Consider the following 18,723-nt stretch of genomic DNA (forward strand, 5'->3'; position numbering starts at 1 on the left):
AAAGAGGGTGGGGCAAAAGTAGGTTTATAGTTGTATGGAAAATAATCTCTCTCCATATAAAACCCTAACTGAATGGTGGAACAACTGAACAACCGGTCACATGCCATACACCGACCACCAGGCGTGCACAGAACATGGTGGGCGTCAGCAGCAGGCAGCAGAGCGTGGAACATGGTGGGCGTTGGCCATGGTGGGATGGTGGAGCAGGTGAGCGGGGGCGCCAGACCAAGGTGGGGCATCAGTCGCTGTCATCAGGGTGAGCTTCTGGTGGTTACTGAAAATTCTTTGCTCCCGCATGCCACAGTCCCACCAGCCACTCGCACCCGCGGCCGGCACCGGCCCCAATTGTCCCTGAGGGCTTCTCCACCTCCCCCTGCCCCTGAGGGGCGACCCCAGGCAGCAGCCACCTCTCGCACCCGCTGCCAGCGACAGCCCCGCTCACACCTGCTGCCGGCGCTGGCCCCAATCGCTCTGTGTGGGAGCAGTGGCGGTGGCAGGGCTGCCAGGAGACAGGGGACTGGCAGCCGCAGCAGGAGGGGCTGGGCAGGGGCATGGAGGATGGGCCGAGACCCGCCCCTGTGCCCACTGCAGCCTTGCACCCCACAGTTCCTTTCAAGGTGCACTGGGCCCCTAGTATAATAAAAATACAATACACTGTTTTGCAAATTCACAGCTGTAAACCTAATTTTGCCCCACCCTTTACACATCCCATGTACATGTATACTCTTTCCATCCATCCATCCATCAGTGGGAGGTCACCACTTCATCATAAACCCAGGTGGCATAAGGCAGCCATCTCATTGTCAATGGAAACTTGGGTGGTCCCACGACTTTTCCTGTTTACTCTTAGGTTAAAAAATATATCTGTGGTCATCTCCAACGGCCCAGTGCAGCCTCAGTCCAGTCATCAACACCCCAACTGCCAACTATAGTGAATAACCACTTACTCTGCCCTCCGGGCTGGGCAGGATGGCCCCCCCCCCCCCACCACCTACCCCTGCAGCCTCTCTGGAGGGGACGTGTTCGGTTGTCAGGTGACACTGGCTTCCTGTCCCTGGTCTGCATTCATCTTCAGAAAAACAAATGCATCCTCTTACAAGCTCATCATCCACTACCTCCTTTGCCAGGGCCTTCCCTTCATTGGGGACACTTGATTTTCATCCCAAAATACTCCACATGCTACTTCAGGGCTCGGCAGGAAGCCCAGGACGTGCGCTCCGACCTCTCTTCGGTTCAGAACAGAGATGGGACAGGCACAGTGGGGACAAACGTAAATGATGCCAGTGCCTGTGAAAGTCCAGGAATGGAGGGAACAGTGCCCAAATGGTATAGCTGTCTCCACTTCTTTCTTTTTAAAATATATTTTTATTGATTTCAGAGAGAAAGGGAGAGGGAGAGGGAGAAAGATATCAATGATGAGTGAGAACCATTGACCCGCTGCCTCCTGCACGCCCCCCCACTGGGGACGGAGCCCGCGACCCAGGCCTGTGCCCTTGACTGGAATCAAACCTGGGACCCTTCAGTCCACAGGCTGACACTATCCACTGAGCCAAACCAGCCAGGGCATAACTGTCTCCACTTCGCTGAGCTTTGGAATAAGGGTTCAGGGAGATGAGCCATGTAAGCACCTCGGACTTGTGGTGTGGTGCTGGGCACGGAGAGGCACCAGGCTTCAGCTCCCCGTCTGCCCTCCCTGTACCTGGCCACTTCCTCATTCTAGTCAAGCCCCTGACCTCCACCACCCAGCCCAGGGCCTCTCTGCAGGGGGAGGGGAGCAGGCCTCCATCTCCCTTTGCTTCCTGATCCCTTATATCAAGCATCTCAAACTCGTGGCCCACAATGAATATTTTTGTGGCCCAACCAATATAAGGTATATTAGAAACGTTTTAATAAAAATTTCATTAACTTAATTTTTACAATATCCTGTTATACATAATTATTAATGATGACTACAACGTTTGCTGACTGATCACTATAATCGTGTTGCCTTCATTTCCCTTACACGCCTTACGAGCGGGTGCACCGTTTCTCTCCACTAATACCAGCAGCGAATATTTTGGTGGCCGATTGCCACATCATTAGTCTTGGACTGACTTGTTTGGTGTGCGCAAGAGGAAATATTTCACTTCGGAAATAAGAAAAATAGGCTTGTGTTACGCTTATTAATTTGTGCAGTTATTCAGTGTCTGGTAAGTTAATATTCAAGAAAAATATTAATTTTTATTAAAATGTTCTGTTTTATGTTAACGATGACTCATTTATTTCAGCCCTTTGTATTCAGCATGTCTCTATCGAAATAAACCTACGTTTCTGTGAAAGTTGAAGCTTTTGTTTTTTCGTGGCCCACATAAACTTACACCTTGTTTATTGGCCCGTGTTAGCCTTTGCGTTTGACATGCTTGCCTTGTATGTTACCTGGGAAACCAAGTTGGCCCCTTCAGGCTCACCTTGAGGGTTTCAGAGGCTGTGGCTGCAGCTGCCCCAGGAAAGGCTGAGGAGAGCCTGGAGCAGGCAAGGGGAAGAGGAGCTCCATGGGCCCGAGGAGGAGACAGGGTGGGAAGGAGCAGGGGTGAGATACGGACACCCGAACTCTGGGCTCTCCTGTGCCTGCTGCTTGGGATAGAGGACCTCTGAGTGGGACCCAAGGGGGCACGCAGCATACGAGGCCTGGCTGGATGCCCTTCCTGGGACAGACTTGCCCACCCTGGTCTCTGTCACCCGGGTGCACTCTGCTGGTCCCCATCACAGGTGGCTTGTTTTGGGGTTCCACCTCCCACCTGCCTGCCCAGCCGCCACCCTCAGGCCACCAGGTGCCTTCATTTCCACCCAGCACTTGCCTCCACGTCTGCCTGGACCAGCACGGGGTCCCTCACAGGCACCACGGCCCCTCCCCATGCCTCTCACCCACACCTTGGGAGGTGGGCCGAGGCGGAGCCCAGCTGAAACCCCCTCAAACGTCCCCTCCACTGACTATAGCACAAGGGGCCAGCAGAGGGCAGGGCTGGGGCCCACCCTGCTTGCCGTCTCCCTCCAGGCAGGTTCCTGCCCGTCTCTGGGCAGCCTTGACTTTCCTCGCCAAACTCGGAGTGAGGAATCCTCACAGCCAGGCGTCTGGTGGCAAAGCCCCCTTCCCTCTCCGGGGCCCGGACAGAAGGGGTTCAGAATCCCGAGCCCAGGGCTCCTCGCTCAGTCTGGAAGTCCGGCACCAGGAGGTGCGGGGTCCTGCAGGGCCTCCCTTCCTGGTTTGGGGCCATTGGGCACTAGAGCAGGTGAGAGGCAAGCGCCCCACGTCCGCCCCTGGCCTACTGCCCCCATCGCCACTGAGCAGACATTGGGCTGAGATCAAATTCGCTTTAATGGGGGGTGGCTCCCAGGTCCTGCCTGGGTCCCGGGGGATGGGGCGCTGGCCAGGCCCGTGGCCTGCTTACTCTTGCCTCCTTGTCTCCCCTTTTTGGTGGCTGAGGCACCAGACTTTCTCTTGCTGGGGGGCTCGGCCCGAAGCACAGGGGCCGCAATGGTGATGGCGGGGGGCCCTGGGCAGGGGGGTGGCTCCTCGTCGAGCGCCTTGAAGTTGAAAAAGTAGTCCACGTTGGACACAGTGTCCAGGATCTCGGGCACGCTGTAGTCGAAGGACAGCAGCTCATCCGGCAGGTGCAGCGAGCGGATGTCGCTGGAGGAGTCATCCCCACCACCCCCGCTGTCGGGCAGGGCTGGCCCCGGGGCCTTGCGCGGGGACCCCTCGGGCTCGGCACCCCCCGGCAGGCAGTCGAAGAGCTTCATGGCGTCTTCCAGCAGCACCTTCTCAGGCAGCACGAAGGCCCTGGCGGCCTCGGGGGACCTGGTCTCTCCCGCCTCCAACGGGGCTGCCTTGGGCCCCCCAGGGCCTGGGGGGTACAGCGGGCCCGGCCCAGGGCCACTGCCCTGCAGCTCCTTCGCAGGGAAGGCTGGGGGCTCCCCGGGCATGTGGAGCTGGCTCAGGCGGCCCTTGAGGCGGCCATAACCCCCGGGGGGCCGCGCGGCCTCAGCGGGCAGCGCGATGACGACAGGCGGCAGCTGGTTCTCCTGGGAGGGCAGCGGCGGTGGCAGGGGCACCAGGCCTTCCTTGAGCAGGGGCGGGGGCAGCTCCACGAAGGCGGGGGCTCCCCCATCCCCCATAAAGCCCAGGGCCTCAGGCCCGGGCCCCTCAGGGGGGAAGTAGGGCAGGAGGTACTGGGGGCCCCCGGGCACTGGCTGGAAATGGGGGTACGGTGGAGGCGGCACAGGGGCCTTGAGGTAGTGCTGGGACTCTAGGAGGTAGGTGCTGGGTGAATTGGGGCCTCCCGCTGGCACCCCACCACCCGCTGCTGCCAGCTTGTACAGGGACGCCTGGCCAAAGTCGGTGGTGGCCCACTCGATTCGGTAAATGCGGGGGTCAAAGAAGCAGCCGCAGGGCGCCATCTGGAAACCTGCGGGCCCAGGAGGGTGGCCCTGAGAGGGCAGGGCTACAACCCCCCTGCAGGGGAGGGGGAGTGAGATGGGGGCCCTAAACCCGGGGCCTGTGGGCATGGCCTGGGCTTGAGGGACCGTCAGGGCCAAGAGCAATAGGCCTGTCAGACGGGCACAGACCTTGGTCTGGGAGCCCTTTTGGGAAACAAGGGCGTGAGTCCTGCTTCGAGGAGCCTCGGAGGCCACGGTGGAGGCAAGATGGCCCTGCCTCCCCAACCCACTCCCGGGTGCAGTCAGGGTTGGGAGGAGGCCAGTACCTGCTGGGGGGCCTGGAAACACCTCTTTCTCCAGGTTTGGGGGGTGATACAAGTTGGCGGGACCTGTGAACAAAGGCAGGCTGGTAGTGGGTCCTGAGGCTGGTGGGCAGAGCCCCACCCCCACCCACCCCCACTGCTCCCTGACACGTACCCACAGTGGGGAGAGGCTCTGTGCAGGCAGGAGTGGGCTGGCTGCCTGGCCCCTCGGTGCCATCCAGGCCCCGAGGGCTGAAACCTTCTTGGGGGGCTGCAGGAGTGTAGAAGGGCTTCGGGTGCTGCATGGGGGGGGGGGGGCCCAGCCTGGGCAGGCCCAGAGGGTGGCAGGTGGGAGCACAGGCAGCCCACCCAGAGAACAGCTCAGAGGTCGTGCGGAGTTCTGTTTGCCTGGTTACTCTGGGCAGCAGGTTCCAGCCCGCTGGTCAGGATTCCGGGTATTGGAGGTGGGGGAGGGTGGACAGGGATAGAAGGGGAAACCAAGGCAGCCACCAACAGGTGTCACGGTGTGGGGCAGATCCTGGGCCTAGTACACTGCCTTCTGCCTTTACCAGCAATGCCAATCTAATAATAGCTCTGAGGCCCCTTCCTCCAGGCAGCCCATCCTGATCCACACCCCCACAGGCCAAAGGTCCCCCTTCATGGTTCCCCCCGAGAAGCCCCAGCGGCTTCTTTATGTTCAAGGCCTCTCTGGGCATCAGCAGTGGCCTGCCGGGCGACTTTGGTGAATGAGGAAGGGAGGAAGAAGGGAGCTGCCAGGGACAGGGATGGGCAGGTGTCCAGGGAGAGCTCCCGGGGGTGGGAAGGGGCAGCCTCGGGGTCACAGAAAGGCCCGAGTTTTAAAAGAACGAAGTTTATTGTCTTCTCACTCGCCACGACGCCTCCGATGCCCTCCCACCCCTGCAGCTACTTGTATGCATTGGCCTTGTGTTTTGGCACGAAGACGAAATTGGGTGGCACAGGTCCCAGCAGCATCTCACTGTGAGGGCAGGCGGAGGGCAGGGTCAGGCCTGGGCCACACCCCCGACCCAGGACGTGCACCCCCTCCCCCAGCTCCTCGGTCCCAGGCACCTAATGCGGATCCAGTCGGCGGCCCTCTGGCTGGCCATGAGCGTCTCCAGGTAGTCTCGGCCCAGGTAGTAGGGGGGCCGCTCGTTGATCCTCTGTGGGAGCCGCTCCAGCAGACCCACAGGCACATACCTGCAGGCAGGTGGGGACAGGGTGGGCCAGGCTGGCCTCACCTAACCCGCCCCGCAGCGGCTCCACACCCACCTGCACAGGAAGGAGAGCCATTCAAGCAGGAAGCGGCGGGTCTTCTCCACGCCCTGCGTGTCCGAGCCCCAGTGTTCCAGGCCGTAGTTCGTGAAGTCCCGCAAGATGTCCAGGCGCTCGGATGAGGAGATGTCCCAGTGCCGCTGCTCCTTGATCTCCGTGAACAGCCACGGCTTGAGCAGGGCACCACTGCAGGGCAGGGGGTGGTCAGAGGCCCCAAACCCACAGTCCCTGTCCCTCCAGCTCTGCAGACAGACTCTCCAGCTGTTCTAGAAGCCTTGAAGCCCAAGAGTCCCAACCCGCACCCCAAGCCAACAGCTGCAGAAATTTCTAGTCCCTCCGGCCCCGGCCAGCTGCAGCCCTGCCATCTCTCTGCACAGCCATCCGCTGGGGATAAATGGACCAGGAGGCCAAGCCGTTGGGCTGAGGCACTGTGACAAATGGGACAAAGCTCAGACACACACTCACCCTCCCAGAGCTGCAGGCTGGGCCCAGGGGCAGCTCCAGGTAACCCCCAGGCCCCGGGCCCACCTACCGGGCAATCATGATTCCAGTGACACCGGTCTGCATGGCGCAGTTAGCGTCCTCATAGGATAAGATGTCTCCGTTTCCTGAGGGGCAGAGATAGGGCCTCAGGGAGCTGCCTACAGGCAGGAAAGCCAGCTCCGGGGGAGTTCTTGCCAGCCCAGCAGCCCCCACTGGGGCAGGGAGGGGTCTCAGGTGAGAGTTGGGGACCCACCGAACAGGGGCATGGGGCTGGCCGCCGCCACGCACTGCTTGATGTACTGCCAGTCAGCCAGCTTGGTGTAGCGCTGCTCCCGAGAGCGGCCATGCAGCTAGAGAAAGAGTGGCCACACGGGGAGGGAGGGAGGGAGGGAGGGGAGGCAGGACATCAGAGAGAGAGAGAGAGAGAGAGAGAGAGAGAAACCCAGGCTGAGACAGAGACAGACAGACAGACAGAGACATGGAGGGAGATCCGAGATGAAGAGGGAGGTGGGGAAGAGAGAGACCATTAGAAGCGGTAGTTGGAGTGCCCCGAGGCCTGATACCCGCTGCACCCCGAGACCCACCGTGACCAGGGCTGCCCCCCATTCCCGCAGCTTGGGCAGCAGCCTGTGCGCCAGGTTCACACGCTCCTGGACGCCCGTGCGGATCTTCACTGTCAGCGGCACATCCAGCACCTGCGGGGATGAGTGCGGTCAGCAGGGCGCAGAGCCGGGTGGGGGAAGGTGGGGACATCTCGGCATACCTGGTCCATGCCACGCACAATCTGCTGAAACTTGGCCGAGCGGTTCATGAGGGCGCAGCCCCCACCCTGGGAGAGACAGGCGGCTGGAGCAACGGAGGGCAAGACCCAAGTCGGGCCCAACACCCCTCACTGTCCTTGCTGTGAAAAGGGAAACTGAGGCACAGGGACTCCTGTAGGTTCCCAGAGACTCAGGCAGGAGTGAGGCCGGCTCCCTGACCCCCACCCTATCTACAATCTGCTCACTCTGGGGATCCAGGGCTGAATGGTCGCTACCTTCTTGTACACAAGGTCGATGGGGCAGCCAACGTTGATGTCCACGAAATCCACCTCGATGGTGCGGTTCAGCAGCTCTGCGCACTTGGTCATAGTGTCCGGGAAAGCACCCTCCAGCTGCGGCAGGTGTTGGAGCAAAGGAGGTGAGGGGCCAGGGCCAGTTCAGACCATCCCTGCCTGGCTCCACCCCGGCCCCATCCCCAGGCATTAGCCCTTGGAGATGCATCAGGCTGGTGCCCCCGGCCCACAGCCGAGGCGAGAGGATCTGGGAAGTGACTCCTTGCTCCAGATCTTGGCAGTTGAAAGCCCCTTCTCCCTCTCGTTCTCCCTCCCTTGTGGCAGCACCAACCTGGACACCAAAGATGTCCTCGCACGGGTGGCGTTTGAGCAGGGCCCACTCGGACGTCTGGCCTTGCAGCAGGTTGGTGCAAACAGCCATCTCCCCACACGTCACGTCAGCCCCGTAGCGCTTACAGATTCGCCGGAAAGGCAGGTTCCCACACTGGTGGCAGTGGGGGACACAAACAGGTAAGGGTGTGACAAGCAGGGACCCCAACTCCTGCCCCCACTCCACTGCTAGTGTCCTCAACAGGAATACCCAAGGCTGGCACGCACTGGGCACTGCTGGAGTGACCACACTGCCACCACCCAGCCCACCCACGTGGGTCCTACCGTGGTGAGGGGGGCCAGGTACAGTTTGCCACTGATGTCGAGCTGGAAGGAAAGAAAACACGCAGAGGCTCCACCCTCCAATCTGGATTTGAGGCCTCCCTCCTCCCCACAATCTAGAACATGCTTAGCTTTGCCCCACTGGCCTAGCACCCTTTTTCCTCTTAATCTCTGCATATGTCAACCAATCCACCAATGAGAAATGGTCTTTTCTCCATACTCTCTTCTGGATAATTTCTAGTCAACTATCAAAACCCGTCCCAATGCCCCCTCTTCCATGAAGCCTTCCCCACTGCCTCCCTCTGCTTCAGCCCTGACTCTCCGGGGCTGGGAGGTGTGTCCAGCTCTTTCTGCTCCCCACTGCTAGTGTCCTCAACAGGAAGCCTGTGACACATACCTGCCTCTTCTCACAAGACCGAAGCCTGACTATGTCCTCATCCGTCAGGGGCCCGCAGGTCTGCATGGGGCTGCTGGGAGGGGTACCAGTGCAGGGCGCCAGGGGGGCCTGCTGGGTATCACAGTTGTCCTGCCCTGGGGCACTCTCAGCCCCTGGGACCTCAGGGACAGTGGCAGAAGGGGTGGGGCTTGGTAGGTGGCCCTTGCCAAGCTGCTGCAGGGCCTGCTCGGCACGCTCGAAATGGATCTTGCGCTTTCTCAGCTGCTGCTGCAGAGCTTTGTCCAAGCCGTTGCGGACGGGAGGGGCTGGGACCACCTCCTCCCGCACCAGATTCTGGCCCTCAGGCCCCAGATGGGCCCCAGCAAAGCGGCAGGTCACACCATAGGGGCACCTGCCATAGTTCTCGAACAGTACACAGCGGGGGCCCAGGTCAGCTGGCTTGGTCTCCAGGTAGCAACTCACATCGTGTAGGAAACGACAGCGATCACCAAAAAAACACTTTGCAGCTGATTCCTGCAGGAAAGAGGGAGGCAGTGAAAGCGGACAGGGAGGGGCTAGGGTAGCCAAGCTTTGAATCAAAGATCCTTCCCCTCCTGGCTGTGTGTCATTGGGATAGTCAGTAACCTCACTGTGCCTCAGTTTCTTTATCTGGGAAATGGGAACAATAATGCTTTTTACATTACAACATCATGAGGCCTGAATGGGGGGCAGAGAGGCTCCAACTGAAGGCTTCCGGGACTTGATAGTGACAATGACACTAACCTGCACAATGGAGGGACAGAGCCTGTTCTTGTCATAGTGGGAGGGTTTTATGTGAGGCCGGGCCTTGTTCTGACCCCGAGCTCTCTTCGGAGTCTGAGGCTGCTCAAGGCGCTCAGCTGCCTCCTCCGTGGCGCCCTCTCCTGGCTGTCCATCCTCCAGTCGGATCCGCTTGGCCTCAGGCTCAGACAGGTCACAGTCATGATGGTTTCCTCCCGCGGTTTCCTGGCTGGGCTTCTCCCGCCCTCCAGCTTCCAGGAATTCATGGAACTGCTCCTTGGTGGTGAGGTATCTGCCACCGAGGAGGAAAAGGAGGGCTCGTTGAGGGAGCTCCCCACCCGCCAGAGTTCCACTCAATGAAAACTGGGGAAACGGGCTGAGGACATTCGCCTCTGCTTCCATGCTCTGCTGATGGGTACTCACTATTTAAAACTGGACATGTGCCAGCCTGGGAGCACCTCAAGGCTACAGGAACGCCTTATTTTGTCTCTGCGTCCTCCCAGCCCGGAGTGTTAAGCCAAAGTACAGGTATCAGGCATGAACGTCCTAGACCACGTTAGGCTTAAAAGAAACTACATTTCCCAGCATGCCTTACAACGGGACCACAGCCGCCACACTTCCCAGCACACCTTTCAGCCCTACAGGCCCCAGCCTGCCCCGCGAATTTCTTCAGACAGAAATCTCACGCCCAGCACGGGTGGCCCAGGGGTTGAGCGTGGGACTATGAACCAGGAGGTCGCAGTTCGAGTGCCAGTGGGGGGGTGTGGGCTCCATCCCCAATAGGGGGCACGCAGGAGGCAGCCGAATGATGATTCTCATCATCGATGTTTCTATCTCTCCCTCTCCCTTCCTCTCTGAAATTAATAAAAATATATTTTAAAGCCGTAACTGGTTTGGCTCAGTGGCTAGAGCGTCGGCCTGCGGACTGAAGAGTCCCGGGTTCGATTCCGGACAGGGGGGTGTGCCTTGGTTGCGGGCACATCCCCAGTGGGGGGTGTGCAGGAGGCGGCTGATAAATGTTTCTCTCTCGTCGGTGTTTCTGACTCTCTATCCCTCTCCCTTCCTCTCTGTAAAAAATCAATAAAATATATTTTAAAAATATATATTTTTTTTAAAAAAAGAAAAAACTCTGCTTAAGTACGGCTGCCTGGAGGTGCACATGGGCTAGTCCCGACATGCGCTGGAACTACAGTTCCCAACCTGCATTGCGGCCCCAGCCTCAAACCCCGCCCACCTTAGCACGCCCCAAGGCGTCCTTAGTGTGACAGCCTCCAACGTGTGCTATCTCAGGTACGGCCGCGGAGGAACAGCCCGGACTGAAGAAGCCTGCGAACTTCCCGCGCAGGGCTGCCCCTCTCCCGGCATGCACCACTCGAGCCGCCCTACGAGTCCCGGAAGGCCCCGTGAGGTTTTTCTCTCAGTCCCGGCAACTCACCGAGGTTTAATGGGCGCCACTCCCCGTTCCAGCGCGCCGGCTCCTAAGTCGCCACCGCCACCACTCTCTGCTGGGGCCTCCGCTGCACCCTCCGCCGCACCCTCCGCCATCCGCCCCCTTCTCTCTTTGGAGTGTAGCGAGGCCTTCCGGGTCGCGCGTGTGTCCGGGCCGCTCGTGCTGGGAAGTGCGCATGCCCGGGTCGCTCCAAGAGACGCCATTGTACGCACGTCGACGTAACGGGGCGGGACGTGCGTGGGGGTGGGGCCTCTGGTAGCACATGGGAAATGTTCAGTGTCCTCGAGGGGCTCGCAAGCTGCCCTCCCGCGGACGGCAATCTGGCCACAGAAGTGTTTTGTTTTCTTGCCGGGTTTTTAAAAAAGTGTTTCAGGTGGAGGGTACAGCCAGTGCAAAGCCCTGAGGTCGGACCCCGCCTGGGGTGTTGGAGAAACGGCAAGCCCCATGTGGCTGGACCTGAGTGAGCGAGGTGGCGATGGGGAGGAGGGAGGGCAGGCAGGGGTCGTGCCGGGCCGCGCGGCCTCCTGGGAGGACTTGGCTTTTACCCCGAGAGAAGTGGAAGGGCTGTCAGCAGGGAGGAGAATCAGCCACTGTTGTGACCGCCCCCGGTGCCCTGTTGTGCCCGCCTAAAACGCCCTGTTTCTGGCGGAGGCTTGGTGCTGGGCTCTCTGGACTCTGCCTGCGAGGGTCGAATCCCAGCCCTTCCACTTACCAGCTGGGGGCTTCGTTGTTTAATTTCTCTGTGCCTCCATCTCCTCATCAGAAAAATGGGGCTGATAAAAACATCTCTTTTAGGGGAGCTATGGGGGGGGGGGAGAGGAACAGCTGTAATCTGAACAATAAAGATTTAATTTAAAAACAAAAACATCTCTTTTAGAAGGCAAGAATTTAATAATACAGTCAATAAATGTTAATGACTACTGTTCTTATTTCTTTATTTCTGTTATTTGCCCTGAATTACGTGAACCCAGTGCCGGGTGGGAACGACCAATCCCTTCGATTCCCTTGCATTTCGTTGCTAAACTCCACAAAGCTTTCCCTGGGAGGGACGTGACGCAGGGAGTGTGCACCCTGCTCACCAAATGGAGAAGATGAGGTCCTGGGTCCTAGGTTCACTGAAAAAGGATTTGCCTGACGCCACAACAGGCTCCGAACTAGCTTTGCCAGAACTGGGAGAAAATGGAAGTGGGCAGGGGAGCAGTTTGTCTTCCATCACTGGCCTCGGCTGCCCTCTGTAGGACAATCGGAATAAAACAGTGGAGAATCTAAAGCTGGAAGGAACGTCTGCAGTCCTTGGGAGATCTCTTGCCCACCTCCAGGGAGGGAGCTCATTCCTTCCCAAGGGGCCTGAGGTTCTACCAGTCGCCTCCCCCTGTCCTCCCACAGGCACCCATGACCAGTCGGGGAGACAGACCCATAGCGCAGGACCGCAGGAATATGGCCTCCAAGGAGAGCTTTCCCAGGGTGCCATGGCTCTGCCCTAAGGTGCTCCGGCCACTCTGTGTGGGGTCAGGAAGGTTCCCTGTAGGAGGGGGGCTGTGCATTGGCCATTGATAACCATGGCATTAATATTAATGACATAATATTAATTACCCGTTATTACTTATACTGTTTAACAATATAACATTACTTCTTCTACCAGCAGCTAAACCATTACTGAGCATTTACTGTGTGCCCTTTTCATGCATTAACTCCCTTATTCTCTCTGACTGTGAGTGGGAGTGACTGGAATTTATTGTGACTCTACCTGAACTCACAGGCTGCAGTGGCCCCTGGCTCAGGGACTGCGGCGCTGTCCTGAGCCTCCCCTCCTGCCTCTCTCCGCCCACAGCTTCCTGCCAGCTTTTCCTCCAATGTCTCTCCAGTCCGTCTCCTCTCCCATTCCAGGCCTGTGTCTTCTCATCCTGCCCCAGCAGCCTATCCTCCCACAGCTCTTTCTTTCTTTTTATTTTTCTTCATTGATTTTAGATATATATAGAGAGAGAAACATCAATTTGTTGTTCCACTTATTTATGCATTCATTGGTTGCTTTTTTTCTTTTTAATGTTTTTTTTTTTTCTTCTTTCAGAGAGGGAAAGAGAGAGAGAAACATCAATGATGAGAGCGAATCACTGATCGGCTGCCTCTTGCACTAGTGATAGAGCCCACAACCCGGGCATGTGCCCTGACCGGGAATCGAACCCGTGACCTCCTTGTCCATAGGTTGATGCTCAACCACTGAGCCACAACGGTTGGGCCATTGGTTGCTTCGTATATGTGCCCTGACCAGAGATCAAACCCTCAACCTTGGCATATTGGGACAATGCTCTAACCAACTGAGCTACCTGGCCAGAGCCCACAGCACTTTCTAATACATATCTGGCCACGGCCCCCAAGTTCCAACATGACCCAGCCTCTGCTGCCTTCCCCAGCTTCATCCCTTATGACCTCACTCCCTAAACTCAAGCACCAAGTTCATTTCAGACTTCCCATGAGCCAGGCTTACCTCCTAGTCTTTGTATATGCTCTTCCAGGAAGTCCATTCCCTGCTCCTAGTCACCTTGCTCATTATACTCACACTAGAGGCCCGGTGCACGAAATTCGTGCACTCAGTAGGTGGGGAGGGCCTCAGCCCGGCCTGCGCCCTCTCCCAGTCCAGGAGACCTTGGGGGATGTCCAACTGATGGTGCAGGCCTGTTCCCAGGGGGAGTGGGCCAAAGCCAGCAGTCAGACATTCTTAGCACTGCCGTGGAGGTGGGAGAGGCTCCCGCCACTGTTGCTGCACTTGCCAGCCTGGAGCCCGGCTTTTGGCTGAGTGGCACTCCCCCTGTGGGATCACGTCAAAACCAGCTCTCCAACATCCCCCAAGGGGTCCCAGATTGCGAGAGGGCGCAAGCCAGGCTGAGGGACCCCACTGGTGCACCATCAGGGCCGGGGGAGAGACGTGGGAGGTTGGCCAGCCAGGAACCGACCGCAGGAGGACTCCAGTCCGTGTCTAGCCCCTCTTGCTCAGTCCTGATCAGCCGGACTCCAGCAGCAAGCTAACCTACCGGTCAGAGCGTCTGCCCCCTGGTGGTCAGTGCGCATCATAGCGAGCAGTTGAGCGGCCTTAGCATATCAGCATATTACACTTTGATTGGTTCAATGGCCGACCAGTAGACCAGACAGCATATTATTATATAGGGTTTTCTCACCTCTTTTTCCTCCAGAAGCCTCTCTGATGGCCCCTGCTCGAGGGGCAGCGAGGGTGCAGCATCCCTTACAGGCTTACAGGCTCTGCAGCTGCCTGAGTGTCCCCCATCACCGTTCTGATTACTCTGGAGGCTACCTGGCCACTTCCCTACTGGGCTGTGAGCCGAGAGGGTAAGGAAGTTGGGTCTACCTCCGTCACTGTGACCCTGGCACCCAGCACAGCCTGGCTCACGGCAGGTGCTCAGTTAGCACTTCCTGAGTGAATACATCTTACCGGGGCTGGGAAACAGACACGGGTAGGACCTGCTCTAGGGGTCCCACCTTCACTGAGGTTGTGGCAGGGGGCTGAGGCCTTCCCAGGGGTCACTCTGGAGAGCGTGGGGACATTGAGGAAGGTGAACCAGGCTTGGGTCATTCTCCAAAGCAAGAAGGGGGGGGGGAGAGAATGAGGCACCCAGGAGGGGTTAGCGTGGGGCCAGGGCAAGGCAACGGGCACTCCTCTCAAGTCCCTAGCGCTCTCTCTGCCTACCTCTATTATTCCTCCTGTTACTGTCCCAATTTTTTTGATCCTCTTTTTGTATTTCGTTGTGTGTCCCTCAGTCTCTTTTCTTCCTTTCTCTGCATTTCTCTTTCCCTCCATGTTTGTCTCATCTCTCTTCACATTTCGTTATTTCTCTGTGTGTCTCTCTCTGCAGCTCTCTGTCTCTTCCCCCTCCTCCCACCCCTCTCCTCTGTCTCCCCCTTGCCCTGTAGTCCATCCTGTCCCTTTCTGCCAGGCCGGATGGGGTTGCCAGCAGCGAGGCAGGTGCGGCTGGGCTTGGTGCCCACCTCTGCCGGGGCTGCCCCGGATTTGTGGCTGCGCCTTCTTTATCTGGGGCTGCAGCTGCCCCTTATCTTCTGGCTTCAGGACACGAGACCGGGATTAGGGCAGCCCAGGGCCAAGGACATGAGACAGCAGGGCAGGCGGGTGACCGAGAGCCAGATGCCAGGGTGGATGTGCTGCTGGGGCTGCTGTGTGTGTATGAGTGTGTGGGGGGAGGCTGATGGTGTAGACACATTTACAGCTGTGACAGCTGAGTATGAATGACTTTGGGGGTATCCGTGTGTGTGTCTGTGAGCATGTTTATGTGTCTGAGTGCATGTGTGTCCTCTGTATGTGTGACCGTGTACACATTTGTGGCTTTTGTGTGTGTCTGAGTGGTTAATGGTGCAGCACATTTGTGGCTTTTGAATTTGTGTCTGTGTGTGTGATGGCGTATATATATTTGCAGCTGCCGTTGCTGAGTACGAGGTACTTTGGGGTGTGTCTGTGTGTTGACTGTATGTCTTTCTGTGTGTGACTGTACACATTTATGGCTTTGGAGGGGGAAGGTCTGTGCCTCTGTGGCCTAGAAAGCTTCTCACTCCAGCCCCGCCCTGCAGTGCCCACACGACCTCAGGCCGGCCCCCACCCGGCTCCCTCCGCCACCCTGATGGCTTTCCCACCTTGCCGACCCAGAGCCTCCAGGGACAGGACTCTTGGCCTATGACCTGTGGCTGTAAATGGCCCTGTGGGGACTGCCACCGTCCCTGCTTTTCCCATCCTTGCCTTGGAGCCGGCTCCTTCCTGCCGCTCAGAAGCCTCAAAGGCCTCATCTCCTCTGGCCCCTGGCACCCTCGCTCTGACCCCGGCTGCGTGTGCACACCCAGCTCTGGCCCCAGTCGGTGCACTGAGGCCTTTCTTCCCCCTCAGCTTCATTTAGCTGAGGGCGAGGATGGCGTTGCCACAAAGAGGCCTGAGCCTAGTTTTGGGGAGCCTCTTGGAAAGTGACACTACCCATCACCGAGGGCCTGTGCTGGGCACAAAACAAACCTGGTCGTCTGCACGTGGGGGGTGGGGCAATGCTTAGCGTGTGGAGATGGCTAACGCTCCAGCTGGGGACAACCGGAGGGAGGAGGGCACAGAGGGCACCGGGCCACCTCCGCCCCCGAAGGGCTGGTCCCTGGGGGTCCTGAGGTACAGTCCTGGGCCTTTGGGGCCTGGACCAGCTCCTGACGCTAAGATGGAAACTTCTCCACCAGCCAAGTCCGAGTCTTGGCCAGCGGCCGCCAGACTCCCACAACCTCTGCCTGGGCCTCCACCCTTGAACAGAACACTCCCCTTGGGAGCAGTGACTGCCCAGGGAGGGCAGAGGGCCAACCCGTGCAGACACTGGTGGAGGAGTGGCTGGAGGCAGTGACTGGATGTTCTAGAGTCATCCAACCCCAGGTTTGAGCCTCTTCCTTACTGAGCGACCTTGGGCCAACATCTTGACCTCTCTGATCCTTGAGTTTCAAAACTGCCAGGTGGGCACAGAGCAGGCTGGGGAGGGAAAAGTGTTGCCTGGGGTACCTGGGGGAGACATCCCAGGAGCCTGGGAAGGAGCAGAACTAATTCCTGGGCAAATACCTGAGGCAAGTGAAGGCGTCTTAGTTCCAGGGCCCCAGCACTGTCCCACGCCGCCTTAGCTTTGACCCTGGAGGCAGCCGGCTCAAACTAGCCACAGGGGCCAGGTGCCATGGGTGCTCCCTGCTCCTGGCCAAGTCTCAGTTTCTGCGTATCTGTGCCCTGAGGAGGCCACAGTCCTGACCCCTGGCTTCCCTGTTAGTATAGGAGGGTCAAGGCTCAGTCCCACCCACTCCGCCTCGCAGGGTCCCCAGTGTGGGACAAGGAAGGTTTAAGAATAAGCATTGTAAATACCGTGTTTCCTGCCCATAGGACCAGCCTCCAAGTCCCCCCTATGTGTGGCCCAGGCCCAGACAGCTCCTTTGAGGGGGGTGAGGGCTCCAGGGCAGAGGTGCCTTCATGCACCCCTGTCCAGCTACACTGAGTCAGCTAGTGTGACGAGGTGTCTGTGTCCAGGGGTTAAAAAGTGTGTGTGTGTGTGTGTGAGTTGGTGACAGAGTGGCTGGGGTGCTGGGTTGTGTGAAGTGACACACTGGCGTGTGAGGGTGTCACACTGGTGTCTCATGTGACCACGTGGGGCTGGCCGTGAACAGAGCTGGGTCTCTGGGGGTGTGAATGTGATGGGTGTCCTCCACATGTGTTTGTATCAGTGTGTGCATCCTTGAGTGCGACACATGCCCGTGGTGGAAGGTGGGTGGGGATCCTGGTGTCCCCACCTCCTGTCTTCCGTTCCGCCTACCCCAGAGGAAGAACCAAGTCTTTCAAGTTGCTGTTGCCAGGGCAACCGTTTTATGAGCGTCCACATGGTAGGCACATGTGCATGTCCTGCTCTCCATGTGCCTGCACGCCCCTCCCCCAGGGCCCCCCACCTTAGTGGGGAGGGGCACACAGGCGGTGTGGGGTGAGCAGGAGGTGGCTAGGGGGCAGCTGGTGACAGCTTAATGTGGCTGGAGGGGTGGGGTGGGTTCCTGGCAGGGCGCTGTGTGCGCAGGGAAGCGGTGCCTCCCAAACCGCCCCAGTATGTGCACACTCGACGGTATCTCCGCGCTTCCTCTGTGTGTGCGGCTGTGGGGTAGGCAACCTGTGCGCAGGTGGCACGTGAGTGTCTCGGGTTTTCCTGTGGGCTCTGTGTGCGCTAGCGTGTGTGCCAGCGCCTGGCAGCATGGGAGTGTGCAACAATACGCCACGTGTGCGCGATGTGCTCCGGCCACCCTGCTCTGCCCCCTGCAGCTACTCTGGGGGCCAGTGGGGTGATGATAAGTGTATGAATGTCATGTGTGTCTGTGTCTCTATGGGAAACTGTGTGTGTGCATGTGCTGGGGCAGTGTGAGCTTCGTGTGTGTCCCAGCGGGAGTGAGGTAAGGATACCTGTGTGAATGTGAGCATCAGCGCATGTCCACATGGGAGGGTGTAGGCGGCTGTGACCGCTGTGTGTGTAAGGGTGGCGTTCAGGTGTGAGAATGGGCATGGCGGTGGGCGTGACCCTGCCTGGAACAAAGGTTTGGGGACTCTCTGTGCGAATGGCCAACAGTGCCCCGCCTTTCCCTCCTGAGTGTGCGGGTGTCTCAGCGTGAGCACTTGGCAACGCTAATAGTGAAGGACGCCTGGATGCTGCTCACCACGCGCCTGGTCCTTTGGACAAACCAACCCCACAGATGCTGCACTTTCCATTCTGGACGGGGACCGGCGGCCGGCAGCACGCTCACTCTCATGCCTCACCGAGTCACACTCCCGCCTACATCCCGCTTGCACACACCCAGCCGTCCCAAACTCGCTTAAACTCGTGTACAATGGGTGAGGCTGGCCAAGTGCCCCCGCGTGTGTTGGGGATGGGGAGTGGGGTCCTATGGGAGCCCAACACTCATAAGCCCGGCAGCTGGGTCGGAGGGATGCAGGCGACCTGGGCCAGAGTGAGGAGGACCCAAGAAATCAGCAGTGAGAAGCCGAGCACCCGGGCCTGAGAACGCAGGTGCCGGCCCGGACGGCGCGGGGAGGAGCCTGAGCGCTGGGGGCCAGGGCGGGGCTGCAGGGGTGTTTCTCAGTAGCTAGGCCGGGGCGGGGCGGGTCCCCGCGGCTCCAGGCCGCCCCCGCCCCTTCATCCCGCCCTCTAGTTGGCTGGGGCCGCCAGGGGGCGCTGGGGGAACTCGGAGCCGTCGGGGCGGGCACCAGTGGGTTGGGGCTGGCCGGCTGTTGGGGAGCAGGAGGGGATCCCCGCAGGGCTCTGAGGCCAGACTGGAGGGGACTGCCGCTTGAGGGGCCTCGTGGACAGCGGTCCTCAGTCTTAGGGTGTCACTCGCTGTCTTGGGGAGAAACTTTGGACCT

At 59.0% G+C, this 18,723-nt stretch overlaps 2 protein-coding genes across 5 annotated transcripts; both read right to left on the minus strand.

Moving 5' to 3' along the window:
* Positions 1-2,296: 2,296 nt before the first annotated feature.
* Positions 2,297-5,426, minus strand: PRR22 (proline rich 22). Its single transcript, XM_036314440.1, is given in 4 exon segments — positions 2,297-3,395; positions 3,397-4,445; positions 4,743-4,805; positions 4,894-5,426. Coding segments are annotated over 4 exon segments (1,284 nt in total). The 5' UTR covers positions 5,024-5,426; the 3' UTR covers positions 2,297-3,353.
* A 147-nt stretch (positions 5,427-5,573) lies between these two features.
* Positions 5,574-11,009, minus strand: DUS3L (dihydrouridine synthase 3 like). Of its 4 annotated transcripts, XM_036314437.1 has the most exons (13): positions 10,791-11,004; positions 9,359-9,647; positions 8,597-9,109; positions 8,203-8,244; positions 7,880-8,032; positions 7,531-7,647; positions 7,258-7,323; positions 7,079-7,189; positions 6,748-6,844; positions 6,544-6,619; positions 6,009-6,197; positions 5,808-5,936; positions 5,574-5,715 (listed from the first exon to the last, which is right to left on the minus strand). In XM_036314437.1, the coding sequence occupies exons 1-13, from the start codon at positions 10,898-10,900 to the stop codon at positions 5,643-5,645; spliced, it is 1,965 nt and encodes a 654-aa protein (XP_036170330.1). In that variant the 5' UTR covers positions 10,901-11,004; the 3' UTR covers positions 5,574-5,642. The 4 variants fall into 4 exon arrangements, 3 of the variants coding, with proteins under 3 accessions (XP_036170330.1, XP_036170331.1, XP_036170332.1); XM_036314438.1 differs by lacking the exon at positions 8,203-8,244 and having other exon boundaries at positions 10,791-11,005; XM_036314439.1 differs by lacking the exon at positions 7,258-7,323.
* Positions 11,010-18,723: the final 7,714 nt, after the last annotated feature.

This window comes from Myotis myotis, unplaced genomic scaffold (genome assembly GCF_014108235.1).
Source record: "Myotis myotis isolate mMyoMyo1 unplaced genomic scaffold, mMyoMyo1.p scaffold_m19_p_6, whole genome shotgun sequence".
Classification (NCBI taxonomy): Eukaryota; Metazoa; Chordata; class Mammalia; order Chiroptera; family Vespertilionidae; genus Myotis; species Myotis myotis.